Source organism: Boleophthalmus pectinirostris, unplaced genomic scaffold, assembly GCF_026225935.1.
Source record: "Boleophthalmus pectinirostris isolate CB_2022bp ecotype Guang Dong unplaced genomic scaffold, ASM2622593v1 HiC_scaffold_22, whole genome shotgun sequence".
Classification (NCBI taxonomy): Eukaryota; Metazoa; Chordata; class Actinopteri; order Gobiiformes; family Gobiidae; genus Boleophthalmus; species Boleophthalmus pectinirostris.
Window position 1 is genome coordinate 32,674,973 of NW_026571190.1, and position 25,035 is coordinate 32,700,007.

The 25,035-nt window shown below is 37.8% G+C and overlaps 3 protein-coding genes across 3 annotated transcripts; all 3 read right to left on the minus strand.

Annotated features, from left to right (window-relative positions):
* Positions 1–1,445: 1,445 nt before the first annotated feature.
* Positions 1,446–5,277, minus strand: LOC110165342 (caspase-6). The gene is made up of 8 exons (XM_020930514.2): positions 5,197–5,277; positions 4,966–5,007; positions 4,193–4,232; positions 3,953–4,105; positions 3,786–3,862; positions 3,526–3,701; positions 3,289–3,439; positions 1,446–2,616 (listed from the first exon to the last, which is right to left on the minus strand). The coding sequence occupies exons 2-8, from the start codon at positions 4,994–4,996 to the stop codon at positions 2,372–2,374; spliced, it is 873 nt and encodes a 290-aa protein (XP_020786173.1). The 5' UTR covers positions 4,997–5,007; positions 5,197–5,277; the 3' UTR covers positions 1,446–2,371.
* Positions 5,278–5,569: 292 nt separating this feature from the next.
* Positions 5,570–8,526, minus strand: pla2g12a (phospholipase A2, group XIIA). The gene is made up of 4 exons (XM_020930579.2): positions 8,092–8,526; positions 7,507–7,583; positions 6,458–6,623; positions 5,570–5,929 (listed from the first exon to the last, which is right to left on the minus strand). The coding sequence occupies exons 1-4, from the start codon at positions 8,309–8,311 to the stop codon at positions 5,811–5,813; spliced, it is 582 nt and encodes a 193-aa protein (XP_020786238.2). The 5' UTR covers positions 8,312–8,526; the 3' UTR covers positions 5,570–5,810.
* A 1,860-nt stretch (positions 8,527–10,386) lies between these two features.
* Positions 10,387–24,281, minus strand: dnajb14 (DnaJ heat shock protein family (Hsp40) member B14). The gene is made up of 8 exons (XM_020930544.2): positions 24,122–24,281; positions 21,744–21,915; positions 18,705–18,850; positions 17,246–17,434; positions 15,240–15,322; positions 15,047–15,156; positions 13,378–13,550; positions 10,387–11,898 (listed from the first exon to the last, which is right to left on the minus strand). Exons 1-8 carry the CDS (start codon positions 24,252–24,254, stop codon positions 11,774–11,776), a joined length of 1,131 nt encoding a protein of 376 aa, XP_020786203.1. The 5' UTR covers positions 24,255–24,281; the 3' UTR covers positions 10,387–11,773.
* Between the last annotated feature and the right edge of the window lie 754 nt (positions 24,282–25,035).

The following is a 25,035-nucleotide window of genomic DNA, read 5'->3' on the forward strand; positions in this document are numbered from 1 at the left end:
TGCTAATGTTTTAATTTGTTTGTTTATTATTGCGTACAGTGTATCCAGACTTCTAAAACGGGCCTTCCTGGGCACTGTAACGACAAAGTGCAACAGAGAAAAGTCCTGGCACACGTTTAACTCCCTTCTAAGTTGCTCAGCAGGTTTTAACAGGAATGCTCCATCTGATGTCTTGTCTCCAGTTCATGTTTGTCTATAGGCTCTTGTTCTGTCATGTGTCTAAGCCTGGTGCATGTGTGATAATGGATGTGCATGTAAATAGCTGTAAATAGTTTTGTAGGCACATTGTTTTAAGTCTTTTTAGGGTGACAATATGGCCTGCTGGTGTATCTGGGGATTACTATTAGCCAAATCTGGTACATTTACAGATATTTTCTTTAAAGTACGCTGTCCCTGTAAAATAAATAATTAATAAAATGATCTGAAGTTTCAGCCCAAACATATTTTGAAACAAGACTTGTGGCCCTATTACACATTTTAATCATTATAGTCATTGTTTAGAGTCCTTATTTGATAATGCACACATATATTAAAATAAGCCTGCATAAGTTGTCTTTGTATATGTGCGTCTAACATTGGGATCGCAAACTTTTAATAAACATTTTTTGCAATAGAAAGAAATGGAATCATCCTTTTTTGATGAATAAAGATCAAGGATTCTTGGTAAAGGGTTCTTCAATATGGAACTTAACACTAAATCAACTTTTTGCTGCTAAATATTGTATATAGTGTTTATTACCATTGTCTAATGCAGTTTTAGTGCAGAACTAGATAAACACTTTGCACTATAATTACTAATTGGTTGGTGTCATAGTCCCAGAGACAGATTCCCCCATAATAGCCTTGTACTTTACCATAAAATATCCAAAAAGTTTAATCACAAATGCTTAACGTAATCTTTTCTAACTGTAACTAGACTAATTAACTTGCTATGTTACAACAAAAACCTATATTCTAATTGTATTTTAGCTGCTCCGCCATCTGTATTAAATATTATTGGCCTATAAAATCTTGTGATGTCACCTGAAACCCAGCAATTTCAAGTACTATGTGACATCAAGCAGGACTGCCTTTATTAAGAAGTTTGAAGTATAGACACCCATTAGGCTAATCAGTGTTCCTCATACCTCCAGACCCAGCCCCTGCTCCCTTTTTCACTTTCACTTTCTCCTTTAGTCGTCCAGGTAGTTCCCGGTTTGGCTGCTCTGTTTGAAATGTAGCTGTGGGCGGAGTTTAGATGTTTAAGCTCACTTCTGTCAAATCTGTACTTCATAATGATAAACACCTTCGTCCGAAGTGAAAGGAAACACCGTATCATGAGATTCTATTTTTCCTTTTTCTGTTTACTCTGTCTGTTCGATATAGTTCCACTCCCATTATTATCAACCGATCTCACATCTCAAATATGCAAAATGCCATTCTTAAATCACCACAATGGAAAAAAGTTAAGTAAAAGATTGTTTATTGTACTGTCAAAATCAAATAAATGTATGCTGCTGGTGTATGTTTTCCTGAGTGATGAGTCCACTTAAGTTTTATATTTGGTCTAAATTCACCTCCAGTAATCCTCTATATTCCCTGAGGTTCTTAATCTAAACAAAGACAATTTTAAACAAACTTGGCACAGTACCGTCACAGGTTACAGCGTTAAAATATACAGTACAGTCATTCCCTTTTTTCAGTGGCATTACACATAAATGCTTTGATGATGAGGGACTTTCACAATCATATCGCTAATAGCCCCTAATAAAACATTAACCAGGACAGACAGGTCTTTTCGCCCCGCTCAAGGTCACTCGCAAAAGTACAAGTTATTAACATTGGTCAGCACTTTTATCACAAAATTACCTAAATGTCAAGTGAAATCGACTCCATAATATGACAGATAAAATGTGTATTCATACCAGGGGCTGCGCCAGGCATTTTTGGTTGGAGGGGATGTGGAAGGGGTTAAATTTTTCAAGCGTCGTTCACACTTTATTGTTAATTTAGAGCTTTTAATGGACATAAGCCCTCACCTCCTACTATGTTTGTTAAAAAAGTCAAAATATACTCAGCCCCCATGGTGATAAATTACTTCTGTATGTGTTATGTTTCATTGTTGCTGCCGAAAAATGAATTTCCTTCGGGATCAGTAAAGTATTTTTCTATCTATTTATCTATGGGATTACAGTTTTATCTCATTTTGAACACTCTGATTATGTTTAGTCGAGACTGGATGTCCTTTGAAAACAGGACAAGCTATGTGGGTGCCTTGGCCATTCTAGGGAAGATTAGTGCCCGCTCAAGCCCCCCCCAGCGCCGCCCCTGATTCACACATGATCTAGATACACTTTAAATCTGAAAATCTGGAATGTGGATCAGCTCAGGTTCACTTATTGGCTGGTTTTGGTCTAAAGTACAGTTTCTTGGTGAGCATCGACGCAAAACAAGGCACCTGCTTCTTCCCAATGGCGCTGCGATCGTTACAGGTGTCCACGCTCCTCATGGACACCTTCCTGTTGACCAGCGTGAGCAGCTCTGTGAACTCCAGAGAGTCTCCGTACTTTTCAAGCAGCTCGCAAAAATCTTGAATATACCAGGAGCCATGGATCGTCTCTCGATGGGAATAGTAACCTTTAGAAATGTGCAAAAGAGCGTTTTAGAAGGTTTTCATGTCTCAGTTGGTAGTTTTCAGAATGTCATGCTCAAAAATGGGGGGCAAGAGCCAGATTTCCCTATTGATTACATTGTACTTTGCCATGAAATATCACAAATGTTGAACCTGGTATTTCCAATTATTGACTAAACCCAAGAACTCACTGTATTACAACATAATTTTGCATTTTAACAATATTAATTGTTAAAAATTGCCCCCCATCTGTATTAATTCATATTTTCCTATAGAACGATGTCCTCTGAAACCCAACAATAGGCTCTGTGCACAATAGCACCCTGGTGACACTACTTCCTGTCCAATTTTATCTCTAAGGTTTTTGCAGAGTCATAAAAACTTAACAATACGCAGTCAACAGGAAGCTGCAGGTGCATGTCACTGAGAACATGTTAAAAAAGTGCACGAATAAAATGAATACTTCAGCAGAATTGTTTAGAATGTACTGAGACACAAACATCCCTCTAACACTAATGCTACTTTTGAGGCATAAGTATTAAAATAATGCCACATATTGAAGTAATAGTCTTCATTTTAATTAATTTGAATTGGAATAGGTTGTTTATTTTGTATATTTTATGCACAGAGAGCTATCATGCTGCTGTACGGTCTATAAAACATAAAATCTGTCTAACCTTCAGCGACTGAGTAACACATGATGAAGTCGGCTCCTGCAGGCAGCGTGTGGACAGCACTGGCATCGACCACCACCTCATTGGTTTTCATCATATTGTCCACATCATCACTCGGTTTCACTGGGTTATCATGTTTATCTCCACGACACGCCTGCACCAACACCAGAATAATGCACGTTGAACAAAATCAAATCAGTAATTTGTGAGTAAATGTTTTTTTTTTTTTTTGTTACCTACCTGTAACATGATGATTTTTGGTTTTCCTGCCAAACTCTGGCACTTGTCGCCTTTGAACATGGCAGTGATGTCCTGAATGCTGATCTTTCCATCATATGCATAAATATGATCTTGTTCACCGTGGCTGAGAAAGACGAGCATAAAGCAGTCTGCATCTGCGTGGTTGGCCTGTGCAGCTGTTGGAATCAGTGTTAAAGAGTTCTTAAAAACGACTCTAAATAAAGTAAAGATTCAGTATTGTTCAGAACAGGTGAGTTTACCTTCACATAGTATATCCAAGATCTCCATTTGTTTGTAATTTTCATAAGTCTTGACTTCAAAATTCAAGGCTGAAAGTCTAATAAGTAACAGAAACATCAGATAAAAATGTACTAGGCCTCCAACCTCAAACATATGCTGTTATAAAAATATGTTTTAAAATAAATACCTTTTTTCTAAATTATAACGGTCAGAATTAGTTCCATATCTTACAGGCATTCCAAGGCGCCAGTAAAAGTGTTCTTGGTTAAAAATAATTGCAAGTCCTCGTCTTTTACGGTTCATTTTATACTCCTCGCCCGGATCCAGAGCTAAAGTCTTGCTGAATACAAGAATTTCACAGTGGTGACACACATAGGACTATTCAAACTCACCTATCACATTTATTATGATGAATTAACAATTTTACCTCCAAGCAGAATCAGTCTCTGTCACATGCTTTGTGCCTGCTTAAAAACACATTAATGTGAATTTAAGTTTTACTTTTAATGATTATTCCTTAAATATTCACAGATTACATTATTGATACAGTTGGTTTAAAACAGAACTATACAGAACACTACAGAATGGGCTATCAGGGCTTTTTGTTGCTCTTGTGCTGCTTCTGCTTTTTGTTAATCAGCAGTACAACTATGGTGGTTTGGGGTCAAGCAGCCTTTGTCTCAACAGCTTAGAGTCCTCATGGCGTTCAATGGGCGGCTGACAGCTGGAGAAAGATGGCAAAAGAAAAGCAATACTAAGAGTTACACCTGCTTGCCCCACCCACCTGAAAATGTGGGTCAGATGGCGTAAAAAGTCCAGAGTCATGCTCTGTCGAAAGATGTGCCAAGAATAGTTTGACCAACAGATTTTAGCAATCAAGAAAGTTGATTTTGAGGTGTATATTGTTTATAACATATATACAGATATTTATAACATGTTTAAACACTCTGTGGTACATTAGCCTTAGTGTAGCAGAGCTGTTGTCTGTGTCTTGTGGTTACCCAGGTGTAAACAATAAACCTTTTGCGTTACAGGAGTCAGACCTGTCCTATCAGGTTTGTCACACAGTAGTAGCCAGAAGCAGAGTACTGAGAAAACTACCAGTTTCTTTTTGTTGTGTTTGGAAACCTCATACCCAGTCTATAAGCCCTTACAAGGATGGATTTTGGGTCATCTATGTGCTGGAGTAAAGACTCTTACCAGCACTGTCCGTAGTAGTCAAACTGTCCATGGCTACACCCCCTGAAAACAAAGAATCACTTTATTACACATTTTTACGCCTTTGTTTACATGAATAGCACGTCGAAGGTGTAAATCGTGGCAGGTTTAGAGTTTAATTGTGCGCTATGGCTACATCCTACAAAAGCATCTTCTCAAAATCTCACAGATGCGCGGGGAATAGACTTTAAAGAGTAAAAAACCTGCACTTACCCGGAATGTCTTCTCCTGTCACTGCGGACACCGCCACAAAAACTTTTACTCCGAGTGACTGAGGCAAAGTGCTGCGTCAAACCACACGCACACGTAAGACCCGCCCCTCAACGCGATTGGCTGCGTGGCTTCGTTGTAACACGTGATTGGATTAGACACACGTCAATCAAGAAAACTGCAATAACACTTCCGTATTCACCTACAATCATTAATCGGCATTTTAACTTTTAAATAATTACTGAAGCGAGATAAGAAAAGTGAAACTAAACTACTGAAGTACAACTCTAACTGTAACCCAACCTATGTTTTATAATGTCTGTGTAAATGTGTTAATAATCCACCTTAAAAATATAGTTTCTTACACATCAGGGGGTATTATATTAGTTTACTTTTTATTAAATCCTTCATATACACAAACAAAAAACAATAATTTACAGTCAAAAGAAATGCTGTGTTTTTTATAGTAAAATAATGTGTCTAAAAATAACATAAGTTTTGGGGAAGTTCACTCAGAGTTTTCCAGTTGTTGCGAAATCCACTGTTATAATAAAACAATAATAGTGGCAACTTTCCAGCAGGTGGCAGTGAAAGCAGCAGCAGCAGCGGTTTATGATTCACAGTTCCTTCTTCACTTCATATTCACAGACGCAGGACTCTCGTTGACTGTCCAGGTACGGTTTACAGCCCAGGTGCATGACGGCATCAAAGAGCAAAGTCACGGTTGACTCACACGCTGCAGAGAAAGAGGGAAGTTAAAACATTTCCAGAGAATAGGAAACTTTACTCTTTACTCCCACAGCACAACAACCTTTGGAATACTGGTTTAAAACAGTCTGAGGACATTTGGGGACATTTTTACTGATAATAAAATTGTGAATATAAAAGATTTTAACAATTAAAATATTTCAATCAACGTTCAACCTGAAGCAGTATTTTATTTTAGATTCATTTTCCTATTTAAGTAATTCAAATCCAAATTTCGGTTTTCTGATTTATTTTCTCTTGTTTTGTTATTTATAAGCATCAAGGCGGTACTAAGGGCAATGTTTTTTAATAGCTCCATGTAGTAGGCTCATGAGTAGGCTATATAGAAGAAATAAATCCATGCTCACTCACTCCCTCTTGTGGAAACAGTATAATATTACAACAACATTGGGGTTCCATACATTGCTATAAATAAATGCTCGTAGAAGACAAACTGTTTAAGTATTTTTTAGAAAACATACCTTGATTGTGCATTATTTTACAGCACAATCCTCACCTTGAACGCTCTGGGTCAGTCCAAAAGTTCTTTGCACATTTTTGCAGATGGTCTCCAGACAGTCCTGGAACTGCTCGTCACAGTCTCTCTTCTCACGTCCACAGGTGTCGTAGCAGCGGTCGTGCTGGTTACAGCATTTAGTCATGGAGGGAATGCCTATGTCAAACTAGAGGGAGACAGTCAGGACAGACGTTAACAGGTGAAACGTCACAGTTTTTTATCAACCATGAAGTGCAACACACTTTTAATATAATAAAACACAACGGACTCCAGGCACAGCCAACATGTTTTGACCAACCTGATCTCAACCAGGCTGGTCGAAACATGTTGGCTTTGGCCATTTAAATAAAGGCCTTTTAACTATAGTTTTTCCTTGTGCGATTTTTACTTGTTTGGAGTGCTTGGAGTCCGTTGTGTTTTAGTTTTGATCCTCTTTCCAAGAGCACCCTCTACCTGCTCCCACTGACTGGAACACTTGCAGCAAACAGCCACATTTTTGTTCTTTCTGTAATTTTAATACAATGTTGTGCAAAACAAACTACACTCTTCAACACTTTTGAATCATGGTAGACTTGTTGAAAAGATGCCGAGATACACAATCCAGTAAAACATGAAAAGACGCCCAGTAGAAAAAAGATACCTGAAGAATGCAGGTGGACATTTCCTTGTATCTGCCTACAGGGAGGAGCTAACTACATTGAAACTACTCTGGAACTAACACCCCACTAGTTTACAGTTTAATTTTGTTAGCTAGGTCTATTCATCTGTACTGAGTATGTGGAAGTGTCCTCCTGCATTCTGACCAGAACTGAAGAAGCAGCTTGGATGAGCTGTGAATCATTTTCAACTTAAATAAACCTTTGTCCAGTTGACAAATTTAATTTCTCCTTTGCCGTGGATTCTACCTGGACGTCTGAGGGATTCTACACATGCCTAGAGTCCTAAAGTGGATTTTACAATAGTGGTTCTTTGAGTGCTTTTTTCTCCAAAATGTAAAATTAGTGCATTACACATTATACCCCCCAGTGCCACTGACAGAGTTCACCTACCTGAAACCCAAACAGTGGAGACCCACATCCATTGGGGGGTGGCTGCTTGTATCCAGGGCGAGGTGCTGGCTTGTACCCTGTGAGAGAGGGGCAAAGGTGGTGAAGTCTTTATTCTCTCAACTTGTCTTGTATCTCTTATCTTGTACTCACAGATAACAGCAGCCAACAGAACACATAATTACACTGAAATCTGTGACTCTTCGGGTTTATTTGAATGGGTTTGTTTTTCACACATTTAAAAAAAGGCCCATATTGTTTCTCATAAAAAAAATACCTGGAGTTGTGTTTTGTTTCATTCACAAATATTTTAACACACAAATCCTGTATAGGCTGAGTTCTTCTCTCAAACAAAAAACACTCAAACCCCGTACACCTTCATTAACCTGATTACCACTTCATGACATCATAATTTGGTACACAGCATTTTGAGCTTTGGGGACGTACTAGAGACTAATAATATCAAAGTATTACTCAGACATGTGTTGAATGAAACAAAACACAACTCCAGGTATGTTTTAGAATTAAAATAAAAGTAAAATAAGAGTAAATAATATTGTATAATTAATCTTGGACCGGTCTCCTCACCATCGCTGCAACTGAAGTGACACAATCCGTCATCGCCCCCAAACAAATCCAGGGCTGCGTTCAGGACAGAGTCAATCTTGTGAATACCATTGCGAATAGTTTTTAGAGTCAATCGCCAGTCCGGAGTCACTGGTTCTTGTTGGAAGGCGGAGACATACCGCTGAAATCCAATGCAATACAAACTCACCACGAAAACACAGATCGAACGTTGATAGCGCATCGTCCAGAAATCGAAATGAAAACTGCGATTCAAAGGGGAAAATAAATAAAAAATCCCCTAAAACGCATCTGAATCCATGTCCACTTTGATTTCATGTATTTCTCACGAGTTGTCTCCGCGGACAGTCATTTAAGAAGTGTTAGGTTGCTCTTCGCGCATGTAGCTGTAATAAGAACACCGTGGAGCTGTCTGTAGTCCACTTCCTGTTTAACTGTGTCACGTGGTCATGAACATCGACCAATCAATTTTCTTAGTTGTCTAACGCAGCTTTGCATCATGTATTTATTATTATACTGTACGTCTAACTGCTATTAACCCTCTCCAGGCAGGCGTTGCAGATTAGCAACATCTAAATGCCAATTACCTACTTACTCCAAATCCATTTTTTATGAGCTTTTTTTTTTTTTTTTAATTCAGGAGCCTTTTTTCCCATCCATGCTGATAAATGTGGATGATGCAGACTGTGTAAGAATGGCTACACACAAACGGCCTGCCAGAAGTGCAAAGTACTTTTGTTGTTTACAAAGGATAAAAATTGTTTCTTGGAGCATCACACGAAAAAGTGATGTTGTTTTGCCACTGTAAAGCTGTTACACTGTGTTTTATGTTTTCATTGTTACGAAAAGTGGTATATAAATAAAGTTTGCGTTCATATAATTTTCAGTCTTCAGTGTTAATTTACCACACCGGACCAATGCTGCAAATCTGCAACATCCCAGAACGCATTGGATGTGAAGGTCCCTCTCAAAAAAAGTCAGGATTGTATATTACTACCCCATATGATCATTTTCCCCAAATATCAGATTTTTTCCTGTTACTAAAATTTTATTTGAGCCTGAGAGGGTTAAACCATTAGAAATACAGTATATGCATTTTGGGCTCATATTAGACTACTTTCTGCTTTATAATGTTCTTTCCTCATCAAAAACATACCTAGAGTTGTGTTTTGTTTCATTATTTGACACACAGACCTGCATATTTAGGCAGTTTTTCTCTCAAAGTGAAAACACTGTTCCACCCTGTGATGTCATGTGGTGATACAGGAAGTGCTCCAATTTGTTTTGTTTAGAAAGTTGCCAGTTAGTGGAATCAGTTTGCTGTTAAACTGTTTATTCTTGTTTCTTTGATTTATAAATCATTTTCATATTTTATATTGTACTTGTATACGTCCTCGTTTATTTTCTTAATTTCAATAATATGGTATGTTTTTGTGTTTCATGTTGCTTGTATGTTTCATGTGAAGTTAACCTTGTGAAAAGTTGGAAATAACCTGATGTTTACGTCAAAGTCGTGTAACCACAAGATGACATACCCTCTTGGTCAACCTGTAGTCCAGACAAACCATGCAATTTGAAAACATACTGAGTACAGAGTCTGCAGACAGTTCTGCATCTAACCACTGTTGAAGGCTGTGGTTTCAGTCGAAAGCTCAGATGTATAATGTCTTAATTAGCATACAGTATGTCTGTCCTATGGAGGAAAGCAGAGAGATCTCCTGATCACCACATCAGAGACGTGAGGAGAGTTGGCTCTCATGTTTCTTTGATGGCCTTAAATATAACTCAGTAGCTTAACTTTCTTAGTGTAGAAATGACAGAAACTCACAATTTTCAAGAGTTTGCTTTCTAACTATAAACTGTAAACCTTTTTCTTTGAACACAATAAATCTAAAACAGGTTTCAGGGTCCTCTGTCCTGCCTCTCATTATTGGGACATTCAATGATCCCAGATTAGGGAGGTGCCTTTAATGTGCTCATCTCACTGGGACTAGTGTCTCTGAACCTGGCGTTGATAAGTCACTGGTAACTCCTGAGGGAAACTTCGTAACTCACCACCATTTCCACTTCACAGAAAGGTGTGATGAGTTAAAAAGTTTTCCTAAAGAGTTACCATGGACTTATCAAGGCCAGAACCTCCTGGAGGAGAGAGACTGGACCATCTGGGTAAATCCTCTGGCATCCACACATCAATCAAACAAAACAAAACTGCATGTTTTGATGAAAAAACAACATTATAACACAGATCAGAAAATAGCCTAAAAAGTGCGCTTTAAACAAATGAGAGACAAAAAAATTTTAATAGTAATCTTCACTTTATTTAAATGATTATTCAAGCATTAAATAAAATGTTTGTCTATAGTTGTTATTTAAATACATTTTCAAAAACATTCAGAAATGTACAATAATTTATCCGATCCAGTTATACACATTTTGGAGGAAATATAAAATGATTTCTATGTAAAATTGTGTCTTCATTGGACTTGAGGAAGCCAAAAAGCATTCAAGTCTTTCCTTGTCCTTCAGTGCAGCTAAACAAAAACATATATAAGCCTATGTACACAGAGGGCAGAGCCTGGAGAACTCATAAAACAATCCACTTTAAGGGATATATCTGTTTTATTTACGGCTTGCTTATGCTTTCTCAAGATGGAGCGGAAAACTGCAAACCTGTCAGTAATTCACAATCTTTTAGTTTCCCGCCATCAGAAAGCACAATCTAAAATTATTCATAAAAACAAAACAAAACAAAAAACAAAAAACAAAAAAAAAGAAACAGTATTGATACTTTGCAGTGACATCATGCTGGGGGTGTTCTACACGCTCCACCATGAGAGATGCATGTAGCAGTTACCATGGTGACACAATGCACACGCACACACGACTGAAAACTCAAGAAAATAAACACAAAATAGATTTAACTAACACATTTTCAGGAGCCGGTGATAAATTCGAGCACTCATGGTCCTGTTTAGGTGTTTGATTTTCAACAAAAAGGTGAAAGTGACAAACTAAACTTGTTTATAGACTTGTTTAAAGATGCACTGTGTAACTTTTATGGTGGTGTGTCTGTCAAATGTGCCTGAAATGTTCCACAGTATGACATTAAACACACATTTATTCAATTACAGGTGGTTTTACAGCTCAAAAATACATAGAAAAACAGTTATTCTTATTGTGAGCGGGGTCACTCTCCACAGATCTGACCTGTAACTTGGTCTAGTTTGGTCTCCATGAAGATAGAACAGTTTAATGCCACACTGTGAAACATTTCAGATACAGCAATAACATCTTGACAGAGAAAAGAAAAGCATCTCACCTGTTGTAGTTCCAACCAAGTCACCTCTTTCTCATCACATTGTCTTAAATTAAAGCTCAGATTAAGTCGAGCAACAGAGTTTCAGACAGAGCAGTGCTTCACGTTAGCATCACACCCCCAGAGAAAGTTAATGACACCAGCTGCAAAGTATCAATAAGACAAATCGACTACAATCCGAAGTGGTTTGAGTGAGCTCTGATTACGCCAGTCTTGATGGAAGTTAATGCTAATAACAGAAAAAAGTATAAAAAATACGCAACCAGAGCTACATAAGTGATTTATGTATTTGCTTCTAGTATTAAGACTTTCTTGAAATAAAAATAAACATCTATTCACATACACTTACATTATTCATTACAGTCCAGCTCATCCGCCCCTAAAAATATTATTTAGTCTCTCCAGCTCCTTACAGTTATCCATGGTCATGAGTTCTGCTTTCTTGCGCATGCGGTCGTCCCTGTAGACCTTAGCAGCGTACAGCAGGTCTGTTTCTGAAAAATAAAGATAATAACAGTTTAGAAATGTTACAGATGCATTTCAAGGTTAAAGTGCATATGACAGGTTTTGTATTTACTATACATTTTATTTTTACTTGTACATATACATTTATAATTATGCCTTATGTGCACTAGTCTCTCGCTATTTTTGCTACTTATTTAGAATTTATTATAACCATTTATATTTTTTTGTACCTTGTTATTATATTATATTGTGATGTATGAGCTACTGCGTCCAAATAATTTCTCTTGTGGATCAATAAAGTCCAAGTCTTTTGATGATTCTCCAATTTTGACTTAATTTAGTGGGGTAATACCTGTTGTCAATATAAGTTATAGTCTTAGATCAAACAAGAAACTGTTTGTCAAGAAAAACTGGAAAATTACAGGAAGTAGAGAGCTCTGATTAAGAGAGCTCTATATTGAAGACATTACACTATAGGGAGACTTCTGTTCAAAATTCCTGCACAATTTACACAGAATAAAATTTCAACAAAATAAAAGGTGTTTTCTTATAAAAGGGAATAACGACTTTTAGCTATTAAGTATATTTTGAGTGCCTCAGCTTTTTCAGCTTTGTGCTTGAGACTGGTCCCTACACTGAAGTAGCCGGATTCATCAGCCGGTTTCACTTCATGGAAACTGTCTAACCACGCAGCATTAGAATTCGTTCACACGACGGTAGGAGGGTACTTTTTTATTAATCCAATCGCTGCTCGTGACGCATGTAATGCGCTGCTAACGGGGCTAACTGGTATATTAAGCTTTTCCCAAATCCGGTAGGAAGAAGAGCAATAACGTCTTTCTTCATGATAAAATTCACCAAACATTCTCTTTGTTCTGGCTTTAAATCCTTGATCTCAGGAATCGTTGCCAACACAGAATGTCTGGCTTTGTCTACATTCATCTAGACTGCTTTGTTTACTGTTGTGCTGTACCACAAAAAGGACCCAGTCATGGCTTCACAGCTCTTCACTGATTGGCCGGTGCGCGGTCTACAGCTTCCAGGGTTCTTGCAAACTGTCTAGTGTATTCTGATTTCTGACCGCTGAGTTGCTGGAGAGAAATGAAATTAAGCGGAGGAACTAGGTGGAGCCAACCTGGCTTACACTGAAGAGCACCAAAAGGACAATTTTGCACAATCTCTACATCCAATCTCTATGTCCAAGTAGCACTCCAGGCTCCTTGCTGTGTTTTCTTATACTTTTATTTGTCAAATAATAATTTCTGCGTACACAAGAGGAGTTTTGGTCTAGTATACCACACGGTTGCTAGGTAACAGTTACCGACTTCCCTAGCGGGATGTGATGATTTACAACCAGAAATTAAAATGTTTAACCTAAAAATTGGCCAAACTGGAAAAAAAAAATTAAAATCTTAAATATTATGAACTTAATTGTGTTGTTGTAAAATGAGTAGCTGAACCGGTCATAGGCACTTTAACTCTGCTGTGAAGTAAAGAAGAAAACATACTCGTTTGGCGCTCCTTCCAGCAGTTATTCCTGACATTAGATACGTAGTCTTCTTCTACACTCTTCTCTATCTGCTGCAGCGCCGAGCCCTTGAACTCAGACTTGAAATCTTTAGTGACGTAATAGTCGACATGTAGGTTTTCTGTTTGGCGTTTTACGGTCTGACCTGTGGACCTGAGAATGAAAAGATGCAAACGTGTGTGGTTAGAAAAATGTACAACGTTTGAAGATAATAACAGCATTTAAAGGTGCCCTATGTAACTTCTCTAGTGGGGCGAACCATCACCTGCTTTTCCTTATGAAGATGTAATTGCTTCTTCTACAGTACGGCATTAAAATTGCTCATCATCCTTTTGTTCAGTCCATAGATTTTATATATAAACAGACATCATTAACCTTCTAGCTGGCACACTTCAAATAAGAAGGCCCATCAACTCTTGTTCCAATTCACTTTTTACTGAAAAAACACATTAACTGCTGCTGTCAAGCGTGTCATTTCGGTCTTAAAATGTTCGTATTAACCTGCTGTAAGTGAACCTCATGATTGATTTTACTTTTTATCTTGTCTCCAACAACATATCGATAGGCTATGTTTTATACAGAGGTAGGACAATAACGCATTAATTACAATTAATTACCAAACAACGCAGAATGTTTGTCCGTGCACCATGTCGTGGTACGCTAATTATACTGATGCACACAGTTCTGAACAATGGAGCATGAAAGCGCTCTGGGTCTGCTGGACGGTAAATTTCTATTCAAAAAAACGACCCGATGGAAGCATTGACAAAGGCGTTAAGTGCAAACTGTGCAGAAAAGAGTTTGCATATCACAAAAGCACCTCAACCCTATGACACCATTTTAAATGCAAAACACATGACAGCGAGCACAGAAACACAACGTTCAGAAGGTAACAATTTAAAGTAAAATGGCATGTTAACTTTAGTCTCTTCAATTTTGAACAGGGACTTTGTTAACTATTTTGAAATGAAATGCAATTTTTTTTACTATATTTTTCGGACTAACAACTGAAATCATCCTGTCGGGATTCAGAAAGGCCAAAATAATTCTAACTGGAATTGAAGCCGAGTCTGACGACAAAGAGGATGAAGAATTCAATGGATTTAGTGATTTGGAGTGAGATGGAGAGTTTGGCAAACTTGTTCTGTTCTGTTGTTTATGCTATATTTATCTGAAGAACTGTTCATATGTGACGTTAACAGTCTGTCGTTCTCTTCTTGTCTTTCAAGATGAAATGTTGGTTCCTGGTCTCTGATTTTATATAATAAATTTCCCCCAAAAAGTGCGACTTATATATGTTTTTTTCTACTTCATTGCACATTTTTTGGCTGGTGTGACTTATACTCAGGAGAGACTTATAGTCCGGAAAATACGGTACATAAAATACATGTTGCTTTTAGGGCAAATAAATATTGTTATGCGATTAACTGAGATTAATTCATGACAAAGCCTGTAATTAATTTGATTTTTTTTTCTTTTTAATCAAGTCCCATCCCCTAGTTTTACACCATACTGTAGTAGAACATTCAAGGTGAAGTAATAAGTACTCCAACTCCATGGAGAGAAGCAGGTAGTGAACTCTCCAAAAAAGTTACACAAAACACCTTTAAGTTGCAGTAGAGGGTTATCAGATATAAATGTGTACTTACGGTCTAGAGTAGAGACTGTACGGTGGAGGAGAAACCATCATCTGACTAAGAACTGACACTAAAATTAAGACTAGGATTGGCATGATCTGAATGAACATCGAGAAACCACCCTAGGCAACAAAAAACAAGGCACAAATGAAGCCTGCACAACAAAAATGTATGTAAATGTGAAATCACGAGTCCAGTTACTTACATCTCCTCTGTCGTTTGTTCTTTCCTGTCCGTCTGTGTGGTGACTGTAACTAGATCTGCCATTGCTGAAAGTGTGTGGACTCGCTGTGGACAGAAAAATCAGTGTTACATTTTACAGCAGTAGTGACAAATGAGAAGGCCTGTCAGGATAACTGCTATATCGACTTATGAAAGCTGCAACATTATATTTTGGGGCTAAATATTTGTTGTGTGCTCAGTTTATTTGCAATAGTGGGGAGATTTTTGCATTTTTTATTTAAGAGGTTACAGCTGGGTATCATTCAGAAGTTGCTGATACAATACATACCTCGATATGTAGGCCGCAATATGAGACATATCTCGATACAGTGAGCTTACGATTTGATACGATACAGTACGATTCAATACGGTTCAATAAAAATCAATGGCTAAATCAAGGCCATGATAGTAAAAGCCTTTGTTAAACCACTTCTTGTGCAAAGTTAATATGAAACGCAAACATTTTAAATCATCAAAACACTAAACAAGTTTCCCTAAAACAAACAACAAAACTGTAGCGCTGTAACAAAATAATTTAGTAAAATTTACCAAAAAATACTCCTCGTGATATATCGATACAGCAGCCCATTATACTGATACTGTATCATCACATTAAACAATATGATATATCGATATTTCAATATTTTTGCACACCCGTATAGGAGATGACAGATTTTAGCTGTAGAGGGTAGAATAGGTAACTTCTATGGCTAATTATTGGTTCAGTCTGCCATTTAATTGTTGCAGCTCTTGCCTTTTAATGATACGGTATATTTAAAAATCTGTTTACTAGGATTATGCCGCTTTGTGTCTGTCATAAACATACAACTGTGTATATATAAATGGACACAGCTAAACCCCAACTCTGACTCCAATAGGCTCTATTCACGCCTACGTCACAAACCAGGACGATGTTTGGAAACACGCAATGACAACTTCCGGTGTAGTTACCGAAACTGGGCTCACCGACCGACTGTGATAAAACCCACTGAAGTAAACATGATCAGCGGTAAATTGAAGACCGCCTCATCTCTTCTAATTGCATGTACCCAGAGAGCTCGGAGTCGTGCGTCAGTGGGAAAATTCTGAAAACTGAGGTATGGTTGTAATTGTTGATTTGCAAACATAATGGAACGCAACAATGACATGTAGATGAATAAAACTGGGCCATTTTCTAATTTTTCCTAGATTTTGTCAGACTTACTACCGCAAACAGAGCCCGCTGGAAGTTGTCGTCGCATGTTTCCAAACATTTTCTTGGTGTGACGCTTCCGTTTCTGTAACTGCTTCAGTGAACCTTGTTATTTTGGTCTTAAAATGTTTGTATTAACCTGCTTTACATGATCCCGGTGTTTTTATTTCTCTATTTTGTCAGTAAATAAATTCTTATTCCTAATATGGGACTCGGCTCCAATTTCGAACTCTATGGGTGACGTCACACTCCCTTAGTCTTCTTCTTTCTCAGACTCGCGGCCCAGGGGCCAACTGCACCCCTCAGAAGGATTTTTTGCGGCCCTCCACTTAATTCCAAAGAATAATGTCAGTGCAGCCCGCGGTAGATGTACGCACAATCCCACCCCCCTACTGCGGGTCGCACTGACAGATGAAGCTGCAATCGGTGCCCACGCAGATTCACAACAACAGATTATTAACGCAGCTTACATCCCAAAACTCAACTTACAGCAGTTGTGAAGCAACGAGTCTAAGTGGATCTGTTAATACAAGTACACGTGCACATACGGCATTTTTTTTTTCGTGCAACCGCTATTTATCAAATACTCAATGCGGCCCAGCCTCACTCAGACTTTATCTAATGTGGCCCCCAGATAATTTGAGTTTGAGACTCCTGGTCTAAGGGCATAAATTAGTTTCAATATTATCGTTTATCGCAATATTTCTCTGTAGCAACACATTGTGCTTCAAAATGTGTTATCATGACAGGCCTACGAGTGAGCATGAATGTTTTTTGTTTAAGACTTGGTTACTAACATGAAGGGAAACCGCCTCCAAAGAACATATTGAAAAGGTCTTCTGGGGTGATATCGGCCTCGAAGCCTCTGTGGAAATCAAACCCTCCTCCGTTTGCGTGACCGGCGCTGCTCGGCTCCTCCCCTCCGAACACGTCGTACTGTCTGCGTTTGTCTGCGTTACTGAGTACTGCATATGCGTTTCCGATCTCTGTAGAAGCAATGTTGAAGGACAATCATGTTTAGGCAAAAGTTATTTAAAAAGTAGCCATGTTATTATGTTGTTATCTCATCAAAAACATATGTGAGGTTCTGTTTTGTTTCATTCATACATGTTTGACACTTTATAACACTTTATTATTAGTCTGTCTACATCTCCAAAGCTCAAAATGCTCTGTTACACCTTGTGATGTCATGAAGCAAAAGTTTTCAAGTTAACAGCTCCTTTTACCTTTTGTTCAGGAGAGTTTGGCAAGTCCAGAACTGAAATTATGCAAATTATTCTAGTGAGGGTGTATGGAGTTTAAGAACAGAAAGGAGCACTTTCTCTTAGGGCTGGGTATCATTAAGAAGTTGCCGATACGATGCATACCTCGATACATAGGCCACGATACGATACATATCTTGATACAGTGCACATTTGATTCGATTCGATATATTTCAAATCGATTCAATACGGTTCAATAAAAAAATAAAGGCTAAATTGTGGCTGTGGTAAGTCTTTGTTAAACCACTTCTTGTGCAAAGTGAATATGAAACGCACTCATTTTAATCATCAAAACAGTGAAAATGTCAAATGGGTCACATAAACGAGTTTCTTTCTTCTAAACAAGCAACAAAACTGTAGCTCTGTAACTAAATAATTTTGTAAAATATACCAAAAAATACTCTTGGTGACATATCAATGCAGCAGCCCATGATATCGATACTGTATCATCACATTAAACAATCTGATACATCAATACATCAATATATCTGCACACCCCTACTTTCTGTATTACCGCATGACATCACAAGGTGGCGCAGAGTGTTTTCAGTCTGAGAGAAAAACTCAGCCTAGTCAGCTCTAGAGTGTGTGTGATTTCTCATTGTGTACACTGTGTAATGGTTGTTAGTGTCTGTTTGTCTTCTCACTGCCTTTTAATTGAACCGTTATGCACAATTGCACTTTCTGTTGTGTTTTTAGGATGACTATGTTTACCATCTGTCCAGGGACTACAGATGGAAAAAAATACCCTCCTTGGCTAATTCTGGTACATTCACAGAATTTTTTATTAATGTACACTGTTCCTGTTAAATAACCCAAATAAATAAATAAATAAAGCCTAAATATGCAGGATTTGTGTGTTAAACATGTGTGGAAAAAAACAAAACACAACTCGAGGAATTTTTGTGAAGAGGAAACAACATTATAACAAATAAAACAGTGCAATATGGGCCCTTTACAATAAAATAATAAATCACATTAAAAGAAACTGTACTTTTAAAGGCGTCAGTGGCTCCTGGGGCGTGATTTTTGTCTGGATGAAACTTCAGAGCGAGTTTTCTGTAAGCTCTCTTTAACTCGTCTTCACTGGCATCTTTGCTGACACCGAGGACGTCATAAAAATCCTTACACCGTTTTATCCTGAAAGAGAAATAAATGTAATTAAATGGTTGTATTGTTTCACTCTTAAAACGATTTGTACCACTGAACGACATTATATCTGCCACCTGCTTGTCTTCATGGAGATGTTATTGCTTTGTCTAGAATGTTCCAGGGTAGAGATTAAACCTGTCTATCTCATCTACATTACAGGTCAGATCTGTGGAGAGGAAACACGAGACGATGTGTTTAGAATATTCCAGGCAAAGCAATGACACATCTCCTGGAGACAAACAGTTGACAGAACTGCCACTAGAAAAATTACACAGTGAGGCTTTAAACACTTGTTATAGACGTTTTACCAAGACTTTTATGATGCAATTTTCTTCTTAAGCAGTGAAAACACCAAGGGGAAAACGTGTTTATGTCTAATTACAACCAGACAATACACCTGACAGTAGAATAATCCCAATGGGAGTTTAAAGCTCTTCTTATATCACGAGTAGCTGCTTTATAGAAAATGCACTGTCAGCGTATGTTTTTAGCACCGAGAAAGAAAATCTAAAATGGCAAACAAAAGGGTACCATGGGTTTTAGATAGATATAGATGCATACTTGATTGATCCTGAAGGAAATTCAATTTTCAGCAGCAGCAACAATGAAACCAATGAATACAGCAACAGTGAATACAGCCGTCCATCCTCTTCCATTAATCATTTATAACACTGTTTTCCTTATGACCTCTTGTATATATAGCTGAGATTTTTTATTATTTTCCCATTTTATTTTGATTTGTACATATAATTATGCCTGATTGACACCAGTCTCTCGCTATCCTTTTTGCTACTGATTAGAATTGATTATTACCATTTATATTTTTACTCTTTATTATACTATATGGTGATGTGTGAGCTACTGTGTCCAAATAATTTCCTTTGTGGATCAATAAAGTTTGTCTGTGTCTAAGTTCCTATTGGCAGAAAACTCTTTATTGTAAAACACAGATGCAAAGAAGTCAGCCAATAGATACTAATTAATTACGTTAAGTGCAATGATGTGAGAATTGATAAACTTCTAAATGTTCCAGTGAGGAGGTGGTTCTCTTATTTCTGACTAGGGATGTCATGATATCAGATTTTGTGTTATGATTATTGTGAGGAAAAACCACCACAATTTAACTATTATTCATGATTATTGACCCCATGAACAAACAGTGAAATCCTTCATTTTCTTTCATTTCCATTATTTAACATGTTCCGGTATGTTACCTGGTTTATGAAATGAAAACTTTCTGAACGATAAAGCAAAGTTGAGGAGACATAAATGAATGGAATTTACTGTTATTTTCCAGGCTATTAGGCGCTCTGGATTAAAAGAGGCACTGTCATTAAATGATCTATTTTCGAACTTTTTTCACAAATAAACCAGTCAGTCGGACTTTGTTTGGCGCGTTCATGGTGTCTCTGGGCTTTGTTCAGTTGTGGCGTGTAGGGAGGGTGCTGTCTGGGACCGCTGGATTGTTGGCGTGTTCGCACTGACTCAGTTGTTCAGTTGTGTCTAGAAGTGGCACATAGGACTCGCTTTTTTGGTTTGTTCCTCCGTTCCGTTCCTCGTCGGCGTGGAGTGATGAGTGTGTCTGTGGGTGTTTTTCGCTGCGCGGTCGCTGTCTGCTCCGTGTGTTTTGCGTGTTCTGTGGGTGGTGCGGCTTTGTAGTTTACTGAAGTCGTGCTGGGACACCCGAGTGGATTCGTGTATAGGGCGCTCTGGATTGCAGGGCGCGCGGTCGTTTTTTGATGAGGATGGAGGCTTAAGAGCGCGCCTAATAGCCCGGAAAATACGGTACTTAACTACTTTAGTTCACTTCTAAAACTGTCACTATTATATTTGTTTTATCTCTTGCGATTAGATTGTGACCTAAATAATCCTGATCATTAATTAACCTAATAATCTGGACAAAAACCATAATGATCAAAGCAGCCACACAGGGGCAAAAGATCAATAGTGGGAAGACCAGGAAACAGCAGATCCAATAAGGAATACAAAGGTAATGTATTCAACCGCCACAGCCTGTAGTCTGGTCAAATAAGATTTAAATTAAACTCTTTATCAGCGGGTCACAGGGCCCTTATCACCAAAAAGCACACCAGAATTTATAAGTGTCTCGCAAGTCAATACGATTACAATTCTGAGTCTCACAAGCTGATGCGGGAATGATAGTTTTTGTGTGACAGGGATTAGTTTAACAAGAGGAAATAACATTGTGGTTATAACAGCACATCTACAACAGAGTTACTGTTAACAGCGCTTCATGCATCTGTTTAGCCTCTCTGCATCTGTCAGTGTGTAACAAAGGAAGAGCTCTGAGGGCAGCAGCAGCAGAGGTCTGAACACTCATTTACAGTCGATGGCGCTGCTGCTGCTCTGAGTGACAGGTGGGAACAGGGAGGACTCAGAGTGAGAGACACTAGGAGAATAAACAGGCAGAGTGGGCGGCTTCAATTCAACTTTAAATTCCGATTATTGCAATTTCTGCATCAATTCAGAATCGTTTTATAAGAACGTATGCATCAACCCAATTATCTTTCTCACTCCTAATGCTTATTGTGAAGTTTGGCCGTGGATATTATGGGTGGGACTGTGCACAAACACACTATCGATTCTGTTGAACTCAGTGAAGGAAAGACGGAAGATCCAGCTGGAATGGCCCAAGCAATCATCAGACCTGAATCCAAGTTTCTCAAGTTTTTATGCAAAGCTTAAATTATTTTCTGCAAATGTGTCCTGTTTTCTTTCTTGCATGTGTGAATTACTAAAGCTGTTACTAATATTTGCAGAAAATGTCATGCCAATTGCACCACTGAAAATAATTTAGGAGAACAATGCTGATGGTTTCAACAGCATTTGAAGCACCTGCAGACGAATTGACGAAGCTCACCTTTGAACACCCTCCACCTGCTCCTGAGTGAAGCCCTTGGTCTCCTGCCCCCCCTGTTCATGGCCCTCTCCCTCTGGCTGAGCCCCAGCGCCGTGTGAATGGTCGGCTGGTCTCCTGCGATAAGCACCATTTCCTGCAGAGCTTCCATTTTTCGTCAATGCATCCAACAAATCTATGAAAGGAAACAATGAGAATGAAAACCCACAACAATAATATAATACTATAATTTCTGACAGACACTGACATTACAAACAACACAATAGAGTAAAGAGTAATGAAGAAAAGCCCAAAAGTGTGATGCAGAGTGGAGAAGGAAGAAATTAACCAGGAGGTAACTGGAAGTTTCAGATTTCCAAAAATGTGGATGTCAATAAATATGAAAATATAATACTAAATGTCAATACACTGCATGACAACAGATGTATTTGCTTTGTGCTTGAGCAAATAGGAGGTACTCAGGGTGAGACAAAGCTTAGTACACAACAAAAAAGCTTGGGATCCACTGGTGTAATGGCCAAATATTGTCTGAGATTGACAGTTTATCAAGTGAACCAACTCCAAATCAGTCAGTTTGTTTACAGTTCTATTAAACAGCTGCTCCCTCATAATCTCATCCCTACGTTTACTTTTAATAATGAGTTTCGTGTTTATCCAACTCACAGTGGACATCTCATTAGAGCTCCTTTTTCTCACACAGCCCAGTCTCAGTTTAAAGGGCCTACATCACACAAAATTGACTCTTGTGAGCTTTAAGCCATGTTACAATGTTGTTATTCATCAAAAACTTCACTGGCATTGTGTTTTGTTTGTTTCATAAGTTTGAATAATCCTTTATTATTAGTCGGTTTCCGCTCTAAAACTCAAAGCTGTCTTTTGTTTGAGAGGAGAACTCAGCCTAAATGTGTGTTAAACATGTCTGAATGAAACAAAACACAACTCCAGGTATGTTTGTGATGAGAAAACAACATTATAACATAGATCAGGCCCTAATGTTCTATACAGAGGATGTAAAATATGAAAAAACCTGCCCTCCTCCTTCATAGAGCTTTAAGTGTCAAGTTTAAAAACACTTTAAAATGCTTGCTTCTCAATAACAGCACTTTTTCATATGGCATTTCCAATTAATCTTGACGTGTATTGTATTTTATCTCTCATAAGCTACAAATATGAATCTCTACCAGGGGTGGGACAAGATCTTCTGAGACAAAAATCGACACAAGATCGTGCACACAAGAGAAAAATTATCTTGTGAGATTTGTTTCCCTTGTGTTTATGTTTAGATGGGACAAAGGGGTTACGTATTGGTGAATTACATCTCATATAATTCCAAAAAGCAGAATGGAATGGCAACAAAACAAACAAAAAATTGTGAGGACAAAATCTGAAACTGCAATTGCAAAACGTACATATTAGGAATTAAGCAAAATCTTGTCTTGTCTCGTTCTTGTAAACCCAGTCTTGAATCTTGTCTCATCTAATAGAAATGTATCCTCTGTGTTTTTTATTTACTGTACTTATTTATTGCAATTTTATGATTTTTATGGTTTTGCGTTTATTTGATTTTACTGCTTTTATTGTTTTAGGACTGGTACGACCAAATTTTAGCAATTTAACTTTTTGTCATCTTCATTTTGTGATGTCTGTGCAGCACTTTGGAAACTGCTTTGTTTGTAAACTGTGCTATGTAAACAAAGTGGATTTGGATTTGGGAATTGTGGATCTGGATTTGGATTTGGGAATTGTGTCTCGTCCCATCCCTAATCTCTACTGTCTGATTAGATCTTTAAGCATTTTATACGAATTTTACCACATTTTAAGCCCGCTGAGTGTTTTTGGCATCCATCCTTCACATTCTAGTGCAGAAAGTATCGTATTCTGTATTTTTTGTACCATGTGAAAATAAATAAAACTAAAACTACACTGCACATGAGCCTGAAATCTGGGAGCCCATTCAATTAAAGGATTAGGATGTGGCCTACATCCTTTAACAAGTTTCACTACTGACCTCACTACAAAGATTTTAGTCGTTAACTTTATTTATTTATTACTTTTAACTGCAAAATGTTTTCTAATAATAGCAAATCATAAAAAAGCACGTGGATATTCAAAGTTATTAGATGCAATTTATAGCTGATTAGATATTAGAGATTAGAGTTACGCAAGGCCCATCGACGTCGCTACGTACACGTTTCATTTTGAGAGATTTACACAATTTCTGGCAACATTTCAATTAATTAAAAGTCTGTAAAAATGTAAAAGCCTTCAGTGTTTAGTTTTAGTTGATATCTGTGGCATAGCAGGGGAAATGCTAAGCTACCTCGATGTCTATTTTGTTACGACCCGGCGAAAACCAAACATCACGAAACAATCCGCGTTACCTTTGGCTCTGTCAGTGGGATACAGCTTCTCGGCTTTGTTCAGAAACTTCAGCGCTTTCTCTTTGTCGCCCGAATCGAGAGCCGTTAACGCGATTTTTATACATTTTTCAGCCTCGTCCCTGTTGCCTTCCATCTTCTCCCCTTCCTCGTTCCTCCCCCGGAAGAGTCAGCTGACCGAGGACGCACCACGTGGTCAGGTCACGTGGGGGTTTTCGGCTCTTTTAGGGGATCGGATTCTTTTGGATAGTTTCATTTATATTTATTTATTTTTTTATTTACTTATTACCTCCGCCAAGGAGGTTATGGCGTTTGTCTGTTTGTTTGTTTGTTTGTTTGTTTGTCTGTTAGCATTTTAAATCTAAATTCTTTCTATTCTGACCAGAATGATTCGCACTAGGATCTAGTCAAAACATATAAAAAGGAAAAATTAACGAAATTCATTCTACATATAAATACTCATATATAAATATTCCATGACTTTTTAAGTACAGTTTAATTTAAAATTAATATAAATGTCATACATCTAAGCTATATTTGATATTTTGGTTCAAAGACTTGATTTGACTTGAAGCTCAAAGCAGACGACTTGGACTTCACTTGGATTTGAAGGTCAGAGACTTGAGACTTGACTCGGACTTGAGACCTGTAGCTTGAGAAGACTTCGGAATCACCTTTAAATCTAAATTCTTTCTATTCTGACTGTAATGATTCACACTAAGATTTTGTCAAGACAAAAATCATTTCTACAACTCTTATATAAACACTCATATATAAATAAATAATGATTTTTTAAGAACAATTTAGTTTAAAATTGATATAAATTGCAAAAATCTAAGCTATATTTTGTATTTTGGTTTAAAGACTTGAAATGATTTGAAGCTCAAAGCAGACGACTTGGACTTGACTTGGACTTA

Excerpts from the sequence above, each read along its gene's own strand:
- LOC110165342 (XM_020930514.2), bottom strand. The coding sequence starts at position 4,996 with ATGGACAGTTTGACTACTACGGACAGTGCTG. Across the intron at positions 4,233-4,965 it reads GACTACTACGGACAGTGCTG|CAGGCACAAAGCATGTGACA; the intron begins GTAAGAGTCTTT and ends TGTGTTTTTAAG. Across the intron at positions 3,440-3,525 it reads CAAAAATCATCATGTTACAG|GCGTGTCGTGGAGATAAACA; the intron begins GTAGGTAACAAA and ends GTGTTGGTGCAG.
- pla2g12a (XM_020930579.2), bottom strand. The coding sequence starts at position 8,311 with ATGCGCTATCAACGTTCGATCTGTGTTTTCGTGGTGAGTTTGTATTGC. Across the intron at positions 7,584-8,091 it reads TCACTTCAGTTGCAGCGATG|GGTACAAGCCAGCACCTCGC; the intron begins GTGAGGAGACCG and ends CCTCTCTCACAG. Across the intron at positions 5,930-6,457 it reads ACTGACCCAGAGCGTTCAAG|CGTGTGAGTCAACCGTGACT; the intron begins GTGAGGATTGTG and ends CTTTCTCTGCAG.
- dnajb14 (XM_020930544.2), bottom strand. The coding sequence starts at position 24,254 with ATGGAAGGCAACAGGGACGAGGCTGAAAAATGTATAAAAATCGCGTTA. Across the intron at positions 18,851-21,743 it reads CAGGTGGAGGGTGTTCAAAG|GATAAAACGGTGTAAGGATT; the intron begins GTGAGCTTCGTC and ends TTTCTCTTTCAG. Across the intron at positions 13,551-15,046 it reads TACAGTCTCTACTCTAGACC|GTCCACAGGTCAGACCGTAA; the intron begins GTAAGTACACAT and ends TTTCATTCTCAG.